General features: G+C 35.5%; 1 protein-coding gene across 3 annotated transcripts in view; it reads right to left on the bottom strand.

Moving 5' to 3' along the window:
• Window positions 1-1,973: 1,973 nt before the first annotated feature.
• LOC145807560 (calpain-type cysteine protease DEK1-like) overlaps window positions 1,974-14,130 on the bottom strand; it is a 43,080-nt gene continuing 30,923 nt past the window's right edge. For 2 of the 3 annotated variants that reach the window (XM_082905984.1, XM_082905983.1), the window contains exons 23-32: window positions 13,511-13,830; window positions 13,013-13,364; window positions 12,522-12,842; window positions 12,312-12,416; window positions 12,010-12,138; window positions 9,192-9,572; window positions 8,959-9,096; window positions 7,621-7,857; window positions 7,083-7,532; window positions 1,974-2,553 (exon numbers count right to left, since the gene is read on the bottom strand). In XM_082905984.1, coding sequence (XP_082762110.1) covers window positions 7,227-7,532; window positions 7,621-7,857; window positions 8,959-9,096; window positions 9,192-9,572; window positions 12,010-12,138; window positions 12,312-12,416; window positions 12,522-12,842; window positions 13,013-13,364; window positions 13,511-13,830 — 2,289 coding nt within the window. In that variant the 3' untranslated portion in view covers window positions 1,974-2,553; window positions 7,083-7,226. Of the gene's footprint in view, window positions 2,554-7,082; window positions 7,533-7,620; window positions 7,858-8,958; window positions 9,097-9,191; window positions 9,573-10,381; window positions 10,538-12,009; window positions 12,139-12,311; window positions 12,417-12,521; window positions 12,843-13,012; window positions 13,365-13,510; window positions 13,831-14,130 lie in introns of those variants that run through there. The other variant, XM_082905985.1, reaches the window with a different exon arrangement.

The raw sequence follows: 14,130 nt of genomic DNA, 5'->3' as shown, positions 1-14,130 counted from the left end.
ACGATAGCGCCAGTAGTATTAAAATAAATAATTAAAATCATACTTTAATTTTAAATTAAAATTAAAATTAAAATTATTCTTTTATAACCCACATTGTACCATTAAATATTTTTTGAAAAAAAATAACAGGTGCATTGCACGGGTCAATTGTATAATAACATATATATATATATATATATATATAACACTCATGCTTGTGCATTATGACATATTAATGAAAATTATCTTCTATTTTTATTTCACCATTAGTTGTGCAGAGCACTTCCAAGAATAACATTGTTAATGTGATATTACTTGCAATATAATTTAGCCTAAACACAATGCATCCCCCATATCATATCAGTTATTTGTTGCCATCAAATTGTCCACAATGCAGTAGTTTTGAAAAAATGGGAGCTGGAAAAATAATCGCTGAATCAGGAAAATGGTTGTCGGAAATAGCGGCAGCAGTCTTCGTGTAGAAAGTAATGGCGTTGGTGGTAACATGGATAATGTACCTGCTTTTCGGAATAGTAGGGTTCGATACTTGGTGGGTGCACACTTTAGAGTTGGCATTGTACTCTTATTGTTAGACTCATCTCTTGATGTGGGGTGTGAGTGAGCTCTATTGTTTACCCCAATGATGGGATCTTTTCTATAAATTGGGTTAAATTTGGCCATCAACCAACTACCTTAGAGCCAGGACCTACAAATGTTGTCTTCATAGAATATTTTTTTTTTTTGTTAAAAAAGAAAAGTGAGGAGAAATTCTATTACCATATACATATTTAGTTATGATCTACTGTATTGTCAATTATGATACGATGTTAGTTATTACATAATTTTGGTTATGATTCAAGAGTTTTTTGGTTATACCTCATGTGATCTTTGGTTATAACTACTTTATTTATTTATTTTTTATAGTTATAACTCTCACAATATTGTGTTATGCTATTTGTGATAATCAAGCTCACAAATGACATAAGTTAATTACAACAATGCTGCGCACATAGAGGACCAAACATAAAAACTATTCCACCAGACGATTGAAAGACACCATGACAACTGCAGTCGACGAGTTTTGCCCCGTTGTTCAGCCCGATGACCTCCATATAGCTTTTGTGTTTGGATCTATGTTCGATCCTCTGTGCGCCTAGACTTTTTGATTTACATATGTTATACACCTTTAACTTTTTCAGCGTGTAAATTTGAATTTTTTTTGTCTATGAAGAGAGATAGTTTTAAATTTTCAACACTCACAACTTTTTTCTCAATCATCCCTTACTATTGTAAGTATTCTTTTCAAACCACATCTGTGATAAAATTGGTAAATTTCCCAATACAGTAGCTGATTTTTTTGACAACTTTTTTATTTGTAGTTCTTGTTAGATTTTTGTTTGGCCCTTTGGATCTTTTTTTTTTTTAATTTTTTTTTTGTTTTTATTTTTATTTTTGTATTTTCTGCATATTGCTTTTACTTTTATTCATTTATAAAGGAATCAGTTTTATCTTTCAAAAGTAATTACTGAAACATAAAAAACTTTATGAATTTAATTATTAAAATTTATAAAATTTATCCTTAATTTAATTTTTTTTACAGATACGCTGAGTTGTTATTTCCCATTAATATAACTGATTTTTAGTTCATGAACTGTTCCCACTTTATTTTTATTTTTTTATTAATTTTAATGCCTTATCCCACTTGAATAGTGAATTTATGGCCAATTATCCCTTGTTTTTCATTTATTTGACTTTGACCTCTACAATCATACGTATTTTCTTTGGTACACTAATAGTTTGAAAAATTCAAAAAAATAAAAAATAAAAATTAGTTCAATGACAGGACTCATTAAACCAATGAAATGGTTACAAATCAGACTACTCAAATTTTGATCAGCATAGCATTTGTTAATGTTAAATTGCGGCAGACAATCACCTGGGTAAGGTTTGGTGGCTTCCCCTTTCCTCTTCAATTGAGAGCATAGAGAGAGAGAGAGAGAACAAATGATCGATTTAAAAAAACAATACAAGAAAGGTTTATATTGGACAAAGAAAGAACAAACGCTTTCATCAATTAGAGCACTTCAAAACTGCAGCCGAAAACATAACGCCAAATTCCAGCCACAATGATTTCCTTTCTTTCCCTTGATAAGGAGGTATACATCTAATTATTTTCCTATCTCTTTTTTTTGTTTTTTTTAACCTATTTCTTTTCACCTCTGTCAATTTACATGATCACATCCATCCTATAGTCATTCATACAGCATGACCCTACTCATTTACAGTGTTTACATCCGAGAACCCGTCCTCAACGCTGGTAGAAGAAGCAAATGACCAAAACAGATCATAATGCTCAGATAACCTCAAGATTTCAGCAAAAATCATATCCATGCAATCATACCTCTGCATAGATTAAAAAAAAACAATACATTCCAGCTCATTGAGGAATGGTATCTGATCTGACATGCGCTGAGCTTGAATGAGATTCAAAAAATAGAGAGGCACAACAGTTGATATGAATAACTGAAACCCATAGGCTATCCTTGCAACTCCAATCAGCATTACATTGCAACCCTGCAAAAATAAGATTCATATCAGTCCTTCAAGCATTTCAATCTTTTTCTAGGTAGGACAGCTATGCATTTGGGTTTTGCGTCAAAAATGATTTGTTGAAAAATTGCCATCTTGGCATAGGTAGAACTTTGTACATCCACTATTTGGGGAAGTGATGTTCCAAAGGTGGTTGTAAGCATGGCGGTTTCCCACCAGCGGAGTTGCTTCTACAGCATTTACATAACAAATGCAAAAAGAACGAAAGGCTGAGCTACCTAGATGGCAATTATAGTGAAAAAAGCATGGAGAAAACTGTCATAACCATTTAGTAAATTAAAGGAATACATCAGATAAACAAAGCAATGGTGTAGCTATGCACCAGATTCAAACTAATAATGATGCATTATTTTATGCTGAGATACACTTCAAAAATAGTATTGTAAAAACTGCAGGTCAACCGCATGGCTCAGGCCCAGTACTTACCAGCAGTCTAAAACACTATTTCGGCATCCTGTGTTAACGAAGTAAGAAAAAGTTTTACCTCAAAATTTTCAGCAATTTGTTTTTATTTAGTTATTTTTATGGATCAGCAACAAAGAAATTTTGTTATTATAGTTAACGAGTAAAAATATGAACTACAAAGACAACAAGAAAGAAAACAATGCAGAGAAGATGTCCCTCTAAAGATGTCACTTCTGGTCTATCTGAAAAGAGAAGCAGAGAGGTTTTTAAAGAAATATTCGGTTCCAAAAACTTCAGAGAGTGAAAATCTTATGGATCTGAAAATGTCTGGCCAAGAATTGAGATCGTGGCCTCTGGCTTGGTGTACGTCAAGTATTACTTGAACTTGCTCTCTTAATTTCTAATAAAAATTATTATATAATCATCTAAGGTAATTATTTCGATGGGTATGGGGACTTTAAAAATACATAAATAAATAAAATAAAAAATCACAAGCATTGTTAACTATAACTTATAATCTGTTACACATAAACCTGAAGATGAAGTTCCTTGGTGTACACTATAACCAGATGAAGTGTCTAATGCATAAACAAAAGACGAGAAATTTTGAGCAGCATGATCTACCACAGTGGAAAATGCATCTTTCAAAGCCTGGTGCCAATTGAGGAGAAAAATGAGCAGAAAACAACTTGCGCATGAGCTAGTAATTCTAGCGTAGAGAAGAGAGAGATTAACCTTTGAGCTTTTCAACAAATTATTATATAAGAAGGGACGAGGGAAAAAATTAAGACAAAAAGAGCAACTGTTGGACGTGTTTTCCAATTTTCTTTTTTTGATAACTAGGTGTCCGGGTCAACTTGCGCACCTTGACTAATCTCAGGACCCTGAAGTTAATGACCGGGTAAATCTCTAGTGACCCCTTGGGTGACTCTAGCTCGAAACCTTGGACCTTATCCTCAAGTCTTTACCACTCGGCCAACCCCTTGGGGTTGACATGTTTTCCAATTCAATTTCATCACAGGTTTCTTCCCATTTTTTTATGCCTCCTCCTGTCATTCCTTAAGCCATATGAACTTCAGGGAGTCGTCCGGATCTTCAATATGTAGGAATAAACAAAAAAGATTTTTTCTTTGTAATTGTTTTCCCTTTTCTAGGTCGAAGCTGGCTTTATCAACAAATTTAATATCTTGAATGTGATTAAGTTAATGCCATAGGTCCTACAACAAAACAAATGCGACTGAAAGACACATGCAGCACTCACTGGACACATGTTTACTGGATTAATTTGTAGTCATTGCTGCGAATTGTAGTATTTAAAAAAACATATGTTCTAACCACAAAGAAGATCAAACTTCGATGATATTGACAATTTGACTAGGAAATGCTCAAATCTATCTAAAAACAACGCCCAATTAGTACACATTAATGTGTGTTTGGGAGGGGAAAGATTAGGTACACACCTAACCTTTAGCATAGTACACAAAGTGGTTGCCCCGTGACTTGAACCCATAACCTCAAGGTTATTAGGCCAAGGTTTTACCACTGAACCAATACTCAAATCTATCTATCAGAACTAAATACTTACCCATACCCCAAATAAAAAGATGAACCGTCTCTTAAAAAAAAAAAGAAAAGAAGACCAGATGAAGATGTCCATGCACAAAATTTAGCTGATTAAAGAAAAGCCATAAAATACCATGCAATAATACAATTACATTCTTGGACCATGGACCATGTCACCATGGAACTCCAAAACTTTCAATCTATACAAATGGCCCTCGCATGCATGATAATCATTTCGTTGTTAGACAACCTTGTCAGTTTTTTATTTTGTGTAGTTTTATTTTATTATTATTATATTTTTTCTTTTTTGCGTGTGTTTTTTGTTTAGCTTCTTTTGGTCTGTTCACTCAAAGACCTTTGCCTTCCTTCAGAGAAAACTAAAAAGAATGGTAGAGACCTATGCTACCTAGAACATGGATCGTTCCTTAGTTGCACGAAGCGGGGGCGGGGGCGGGGGCGGGGGCGGGAGCGGGGAAGCGTGAGCCGATAGAAGTTTCTTAGGTTGGGAGCGTCTCGGGAAGCGATAATATATACATATATATATATATATATTTTAATACACATTATAAATATTTTTATTTTAATACACATTAATTATTTTATTTATTTATTATATTTTTTAAATAATGTGTTATTGGTAATTTATTTTTATTTTATTTTACATATATGTGTGTGTTTTTTTTATTAATATGTATAATATATACTCATATATATATATGTTATATTTGCATGTGTTAATATTTTTTTTTATGTAAATATATTATAAAGATTATATACATTAATATTTTTATTTTTTTTATTATATATTTATTTGTATATATATGATATATATTAAATAATAATGTATTAATGTTTTTTATTTTTTTATTTTTTAAATATATATATTTATCTAAAGATTTTATCTTTAAATATATTAATGTATTAATAATGTATTAATGATATATAATAATGTACTAATGCTTTTTTATTTTTTAAATATATATATTTATATGTTTTATCTTATATATATTACTTACATTTTTTTTTTTGATCAAATATATACGTATATATCGGGAAGAACAGAGACGAAGGCAGAGGAGAGAAGGCAGAGAAGACGAAGGCAGAGACGATGACGATGGCGATCAGCAAGGAGAGGATCTGCAAGAGAGACGATCTGCGAGAGAGAGAGAAAGACGATCTGCCAGAGAGAGAGATGAACTCGACAGACGAAAAACACAGAGAGAGAGAGAGACGAACTGACAAAAAACAGAGAGAGAGAGAGACAACCTTCGAAGTGATGAAAGAAGAAGAAAAACGAAGCAAAGGACATACCAAACACAACCAGGTTCTTCTTCACCTTCTTTCTCCTCTCTCTTTGTTGACCAACAAGCTAGGGATTTGGTTCTTCTTCACCAACGTTCCCATCTTGGACAGGATCGCGTTTCTCTCTCTACAGAAACGCGATTCCTGCGCGTTTCTTAGAAAGAAACGCGAATCGCGTTTCTTACGAAGATTCGTGACCTGTTACCACGATTCCTGCAACTAAGGATCGTTCCAGTACATGGAACGAGAACGGGAACGTGATACGTTATATGCTCTAAAATATGGTACAATAAGAGTATACATATATGTTATACTTAAGAATTTAAAATATTTTGAGAGTAATTTTCTTTATATTTAAGAATTTAAAATATTTTTAGAGTAATTTTCTTTTAACTATTAGGTGTCAAAAAAAAATTCACTTAGCAAATCATTTTTATGAAAATTATGACCCATTTTTTTATTTGTCTTGTCAAAACTTTACTCACCTTAGATTTTAGTTCATATATTTGATTTTTTTTCTCCTAAGGTAACATTTAAAGAAATATATTGGAAAAAACTTTTGGGATCGCTTCGGATCACTAAATTTACTGTTTTGGAACAAAAGTGTACCATGTTTCAGAACGTGCATACCAATACGTAAATCACTAGGGTATTAGCGTTTTCTGGTAACATAGGCAGAGACAAACAAGACTCCAGCAAAACAAATTTAAGAAAACTTGTATATCTGAAATACTAGGGCGATATTGCTTAGATGCAAGGCCATTTTTACCACTTGACAAAGCAAACTAAGCATCTACAACATAGAGCAAACAAGATCATAACCCAAAACAGGCTAACGCTACGTTTATTTCGGTGGAAAATATTTTCCTACAAAACAAAAAAAATTAGGGAAAACATTTTCCACAAAAATACTTTTCCTAGGCTTGGTTGCAACGTGAAACTAATGCGCTTGTGGTTATATTTAGTGGTGGTGGTGGGGTTGTGAAGGAAGTGGTGGTGTTGTCGAGTTGACTTTAGTCTAGGAAGCGTTTTCCACCTTTCAAAAGTGAAAAATATTTTACACCTAAATAAGCTTCCTTTCCGTTGATCATGGAAATTTTTTTTTGTTGACTTTCATTCTCTGTTGTACCAAATGCTAGAAAATGTGGAAAATGTTTTCCAGAAAAACAAACGGAGCATAAATGTCAATTGGATGTAAAGAAGGCTTCATGTTAGAAAATTACCATGATGCTCTTTCAACCCATTGGAATTCATTCAACCTGATTGCAGGCACTGATGATCCACGCAAAACCCAAGCAATCCAAAATTTGGCAGATGTGCATCGAGCCAAATGAAAACAAAACCAACTGATGAGCAATCACTGTGCATTATAAAACTTCAAGAGTTATAGATGCTTTGGTGAACACAGAAAGAACAAATGGTGCTTCTTCTCCAGGGTGGATAGTAGTAGGCACTATTGTGTAACCTTTTGGATCAGGATCTAGAACCATTTCACATGATATTTCTCGAGAATTGACATAGTCTGTCCCACCTACTGATTCATGCATATAAATATTGTAAGCAGCTCGACGACCACGAGTCCGGAGTATCCTCATCCCAATGTAGAACATCATTGAGTCATGACTGGATTGGTAATTCCTGAAACCAGCGGAAGTCCTCGAGAAGCTCACGCCCTAAAATATTTAAAGTCAGACAAGTGTGTTTTCCAGTCAACAATAGTTAATGAATATAATCTGCTGGAAGGCATATTGCGATATATACCTGAGTTAAGGTGATGAATACATGAATTGGAAATGATGCATCAGCCCCAGTGGCCCTGATTTTGAACTGTGGGTTCTGATGCCATGTATCATAATCTTGGCAGCCACCAGCACTATAACCTCGCCATTGGCCATGAACAGAATAACGCATCTCCAAGGGGTAGACGCGACAAACATATATTGACCGGAAGTGAATCTGGAAGTCTTGCCAAGACATCCAGAAAATACCATCTTTTGCCTGACCAACAAAACAGTTAGGCATGAAGCAAATGAAAATCAGATTAATGAAATATCAACCAAACATGTAAGCAAAATATCCCAAAAATACAACGGGAAAAAAAGAAAAAGAAAATAATTAACAGTGAGCACTTGTACCTAGGGCTGCAAACGAATTGAGCTGTTCATGAACAGTTCGAGACTTGGCTCGGTTACAGGTCGTTCAAACTCGTTTATTTACTAAATAAACCGAGCTCGAGCCTAACAAACAAGCTCGATAAGTTAACGAGCCAGGCTCAATTTGAGGCAAGCTTGACTTGATTAGGCTCGACTCGTTTAGATTAATTAATGAAATTATTAATATTAATATTACATTATGGAAATATATATATGTATACGTATATGTTTTTTACTTTATATTTTTGTTAAATATATTTGACTCTCATATATTGCTACCAACCTTTATAGAGAACTGGATGCCTAATGCATCCTTATGCAGTCGGTGTGGAACAAGAAGTATTGTGCAAACAAGGGGATTTTTCTTTGTTGTCAAGAATACAAGAGATTGAATCATCTAAAACTTTATTAGTGTATAAAACTTATATATTTTGCATGGGTCCTTTAGTATAGTGATTAAATTTTTTCAGATGGTCTTTTTAATAGAGATTAACTGGAAAAAGTCACTATCTACAATAGATATTGAAGCCTCTACAATGTATACACACATGCTATCTCAAGAACTAACATGTGTGACTGAAACCACTTAGTGGGTTGCACAGGTTATTTGCTTATTCGGTTTCCTTGTCCCACATCGCTCCACAAGAAGAAAATGACTACAATGATTCTTCTATTAAGTGTGGATGTGCCTGAATGTATCTCTCTTAGACTTGTTAATCCGAGCAGCAGCTGTAATGTTTTAATAGATTCGAGCTATCTCGAGTCGAGCTCAAGCTTAACTAAAATTCAACGAGCCGAGCTCGAGCTTAGTTAGGGTAGCTCGATTCGAGTTGAAGCCGAGCCTGAACATTCTTAAATTTGACAGAGCCGAGCTTGAACACTTGAAAACTCAACTCGGCTTGGCTCGATTGCAGCCCTACTTGTACATGGCAAGCACAATGATTACCTGTGGGACATGCTTGAGCTTGTGCCTCATCCTATCAGTCCATTCAGGTGATGAATCAGACCAAGGGCCATTCCACTCTACTTCATTTGCCCATGGATTTCGAATTTGAACAAGTTTGTGGCCATCTACTTCTCTTACCTGAACAAGAATTGGAAAACAGGAATGAGCACTTCATGCAAAATTCTTTAGAGTCAAAGAAATGCTCAAGACAAAAGGTGTCAAAAACAACCCACCTGCAATAAAGAGTAAGCATGCCCTTGCACAATCCCACTGGAAGAAATATGAACATCTGAACCTGAAGGACTCCCAGCACCTAGTAGAAATCCCTCTTGTTTGAAGCGCAACAATTGAGACCATAGTCTTCCACTTGCAAGGTCTATCTGGGCCTGTGCACTTCTCATGTCAATCTCCTCTCCAGCACCTCCAGTGAGGTCCACAAGAGCATCTTGGACAAGCCCACCTTCCAATGCCTCAAAAGAGCCATGCAATTTGGCATATGCCTTCTCCAATATAGAGACCCAGAGTTCATTCCCCTTCCTACTCGTAGCAAATGCAGGCTTACCAGGTGATTCACATGGAATCCAATCATCAATGACCACAGGAACCCATTCACCCTAAAATGGAAGACCACCAAAAGCAAAAATTCATTCAGCTTCTTTCAGTGAAGTAGCCAATCATAACAACAATCAATTACTTCCTCTTTAACTAATATACTAATCGATTATGTCTAAGTGGTAAACCAATAAAACATTAGGTAAAGAATTTGAATTTATCTTATCCCTATAACTGCAGTATTAGATCCCACAACAGTAGGCTGTATGCTACTTATGACTGTCTGCACGAGTAATGAAGGGTTAGTATGCCTGTTCATTAAAACACCAATCAAAAAATTAGAACTATTCACCAAAAAAAATAATCATAATTAGAAAGTATGGCCTCATTTGGCGTTAGGCTTCTTTAGTGACTTTTTGAGCAAAGGAAAAAAAGTTTGTGCTTGGGAATGAATCTTTTTAGTTGTACGGTAAACACATGAATGACTGGTGTGTATGACTGGCTTTTGTAGTGGTTTTTTTGACTTTTTTAGTAGCTTTTTGCCTTGTTTTTTAGCCAAAAAGCAAGTTGCCAAACAAGGCCTAAAGGAACAACAAAGCGGAGTCAGAAGAAGAGATTTTTCAGCACATCAATTTTTCACTGTTGCTCTTCTTTTCCTTTTATTTCTTGCTCTCTCTCTTTTTCTTCTTCTTCTTTCTTTTTTTTTTTTTTTTTTTTTTTGGGAAAATGGAGTTTTTGTATGAAAAGCTCATATTGACAAAGCAAGTCGTTCATCTGATCGTACAAATCTAAAGAGTTGATCTACCAATATTTGTACCTTTGAATGTCCTAATGCCATTGTTTGTACTGTGTTTCTCTTTCCGCAATCACTCCCTCTTTCTCTTCATAGGTCTTGACTTTTCAGATGTGCATGCTTCTTTTCGATAAGCAGCACTGAGAAAAAGGTAGATAGACCCCTTTATTTTGGGTCAATTGCACTAATTACGTCTTTTTCTTCGTGAGAGACCCTTCATGTAAGGACATCCCCCTGTCCATATCATTAGCATATTCATTAACCTCACATGCTTACCAGGGAAGTTTGCAACTGGCAAGGACAATTGTCTAAGGTCTATAGAATGGACACTTTTATTTTAGAAATTGTATCATCAGTGAGACTAACTCCCCATGATGTCAATGATTGCTGGGATCCAAAGGGTTTTTCTCTTTGCTTTCTAGGCCACAGTAGTAGCTTTCGATCAATTCAAGAAACGGTAAGAATTGCTCGAAGTAGAAGAAACAGAAAAGATAAGAGATTGATTTAAAAACCTTACACACTATGCTTAGGTTCGTAGATACTTTTTGCTTTGCTTTGGAGGTTCATAGATACCCATACTGGTAAGAAATGTACATCAAATATTGCAACCATATCTACATTCTACCCACATCTCACCACCCATAAAGAACTAAGGCTTGGTAGTCAAGGAAACTGGGTGTCTAATGAGACTTGGTTGTCACCAATGCCAAGTAATCTTTGGACGCCAATTAAGCCAACTTGGCAAACTTTTGTTTGAACCCAACAAACCTATCAATTCTTACCTAAAATACATAATTAAGCCCATTCTAGCAGCCCCAAAACCTAAATTATTAATATGATTGTAACTCCTTGAAACATAAACTTGCATAAAACTGAATGAACAATTATATCACTACAATGGTCAACTTTGACAGAGAGCAAAAAGGCTTATTGATTGCCATGGGACCCATATTCTTAGCTTTCAGCTTCCTATGTTTACAGCATCGCATAGTTTCAAGGATAATTATATCACATAAATTTCTGGGGAGCATTTAAAAGCCAATATTACATTCTGAAATAAAAATCACCCTCACACTTCCCTAGTTCTATAGAACATCGCATGATGACTTTCCTAGTGCCACCTAATTACTACCTTCAAAGATTATCAATCACAGAAAAATACTACATATAATCCTATTTCTTACCTCCTTTTCTCACTCCTAAACACAAGTGAATGGGTCTCTAGTGCATTTATTGATGTGGGCCCCATTGCTTTGTGTCTTGGAGTGAGAAAATAAGGTAAGAAATGGGATTATGTTAGCATCACTCTTAATCATACACCGCATATTTCAAGAGGTTACTAAACCAAAGCTTATAATCTCAAGTGAGAGTTCCCACCTTAAAAACTCACCAAGTGCCAAGGACCTCTGGATTGCGTTTCAGTAGCATGTTCCATGAGGTTTTATACTACCACCATATTACTAGGTCTCACAGCCACAAGGATAAATATGTCAGCTTTAGAGAACTATGCATAATTTTTCTTCGTCGCGATGAACCCACTAATGAAGACAACTTTCCAGGAGTCTAATTAACATATGCTTACCATGAGTATAAAACAAGTCATCTAAGCATGTTCAACATATAATGTAAGATTTTAAGACAATTTTTTATCATCAGATTAGATAGCATAAGTTGTAGTTCTCCAACTTTTAAACTGAATTAGTTACCTGAATACAAAAACGAACTGTATAGATTCCTTCCTCATTATATTCTGGTGTAATTATAACTTCTGATATTTGTGAAACCTCAGTCAAAACAGCAACAGCACTCAAAAACCAACAATCACCGAGTCGGCCCTGTGCACAGAAGAGGTGAGCCACTTGGAAGAAATATTAAGCATTGAACTATGTCGGTTCAAATATGAATTCCAATACATTAAAAAAAAATAAAAAAAATAAAAAAGACATGAACCCACCCCCCAAACACAAAAACAATAAACAATACATGCCCGTTCTGAAGGAGAGCAAACCTGACAGACATCAGAAGGATTTGCAGCTCCAGAAAATAAACAAGGACGAGAATCCAGATAGTTCTCTTTCACTATTTCAGTTGGCCTCATCCATTCCGATACAACCTAGGTTAAGAAGGCTGAGATTAGGACAGCACATAAAGCTGAAGCACCGCAAATGAGTAAAATATCTAAATGCATTGGACACGAACAAATAGATCAAAGATGTACCTGCAATTTTAAAGGGGGGTGCTCCGGATCAACAAATAAAGATCGACCATTTGGAGGAAACTCCTGATCAGTAAAATGTGTTTCCCCTCTTGCAGAAAGGGCTTCTTTGACAGCCAATTCAACAGAAAGCATCCGCTGATTGATTTCTTCCTGTGTTTCCATCCTAGGTTTCCTCAACTTTCGGGCAAAAGAATCCACATCTACTACCAACCCATCACGATCTGACCTTCGTTTCCGCCCACTTGAGTATTGCCCATCCCAATCCACATCATCCCTGTCATAAAGATCCACATCTGCAGGATCACTATCCCACTCATCAACCTGAGTAGAACAGATGAAGTAGCAATCAGTATATAGGTTCAACCAAAAATGTCACCTAATTATACAAAGAAGACAAACTACTGGATATTGCAAATTTCTGATCTAAGAAGAATATATGGAAAACTAGAATGTATCACTATTATATAAATGGAGTAAATATAGGCACAGACCCGGGAAGGAGAATCTGCCCATTGCCAATTATCTTCTTGGAGATCAATCATACTGTGCTCATCAGAACCCATAGCAGTATGAAAGACAACAATTTCATCTTCAGTCAAGCACCTTCCCCAAAGAAAAACATCCATTAAATGCATCTTGGATTCCGCTCCTTCACTATCTGACCTCCCAAATGCATCCACATCAGTAGGTGGTCTAACACCAACCCAAACTTCTGTTCCCTGCTCCCAAATGCTATTGCCCACACGCAATGGCAGGCCAGCCTGGTAGCCATCGAAGCCTCCATCCAGATAGCAAGTCGCCTCACCCAAATCAGCATCAAGAGTCATTGTTACCATATGCCACCTGCAAACAATTTAATCCCCTAGTAAGACAGAAAAGCCAGGCAGGGAAAATCAAAGAGGACAATAACATAGCATGAACGCATCAACAATATATATGTATATAAATATATCTACAAAAAAAATTGTTTACGAAGTAAAGATGAACACCTTCCATCAGCGATGCTAGTTGCACTGATACTCCATTCCTTTGCTACTGTAGTTTGTCTATCACCTTTGGTAATTAATCTAAGACCAACTTGTCCAGCCTCAATACCTTGTTCAGAACCAGCCACGAGGATTTCCCAGCACACTTTCTTGTTAAACTCTGTACCTAAGAGACAAACTGGTCCAGACTCGGGCTGAATTGTTACTGCAATAGAGAAGCTGACCTTTTGACTTTCACATATACTAACATCAATGTGCCCACAATGTCTGCCAACTGTTGTTGGTTCATCATCAAGAAGACAAATAGTGCCCGTAATTCCCGTCTGTCAATAAGGTCCACAGTCAAGACTACTAAAAACAAATTTGCATCACTTGGTAATTATTACTCATATGAGATGATCTTCAAAATAAACTTCAGAAATTTACAAAGACCAAACTTCATTACCTTCCACTGACAAGAGGAATCAATTAAAAATTTTTTTTTCTTTTTTCTTTTTAGAAATGAAGTTTCTAGTTAAGACCATGGGAACAACTAGTACTGTTACTATTGTTTTCTTTTCATCGTACCCTTAGGAAGGCATTTTTATTTTATACAAAACTAACACAATGAACATGGCAGCAAC

Source organism: Camellia sinensis, chromosome 14 (assembly GCF_055761805.1).
Source record: "Camellia sinensis isolate YWXY chromosome 14, ASM5576180v1, whole genome shotgun sequence".
Lineage (NCBI taxonomy): Eukaryota > Viridiplantae > Streptophyta > Magnoliopsida > Ericales > Theaceae > Camellia > Camellia sinensis.
The sequence above is the reverse complement of the archived record's forward strand: the minus strand, read 5'-3'. Positions and strand labels throughout refer to the sequence as shown.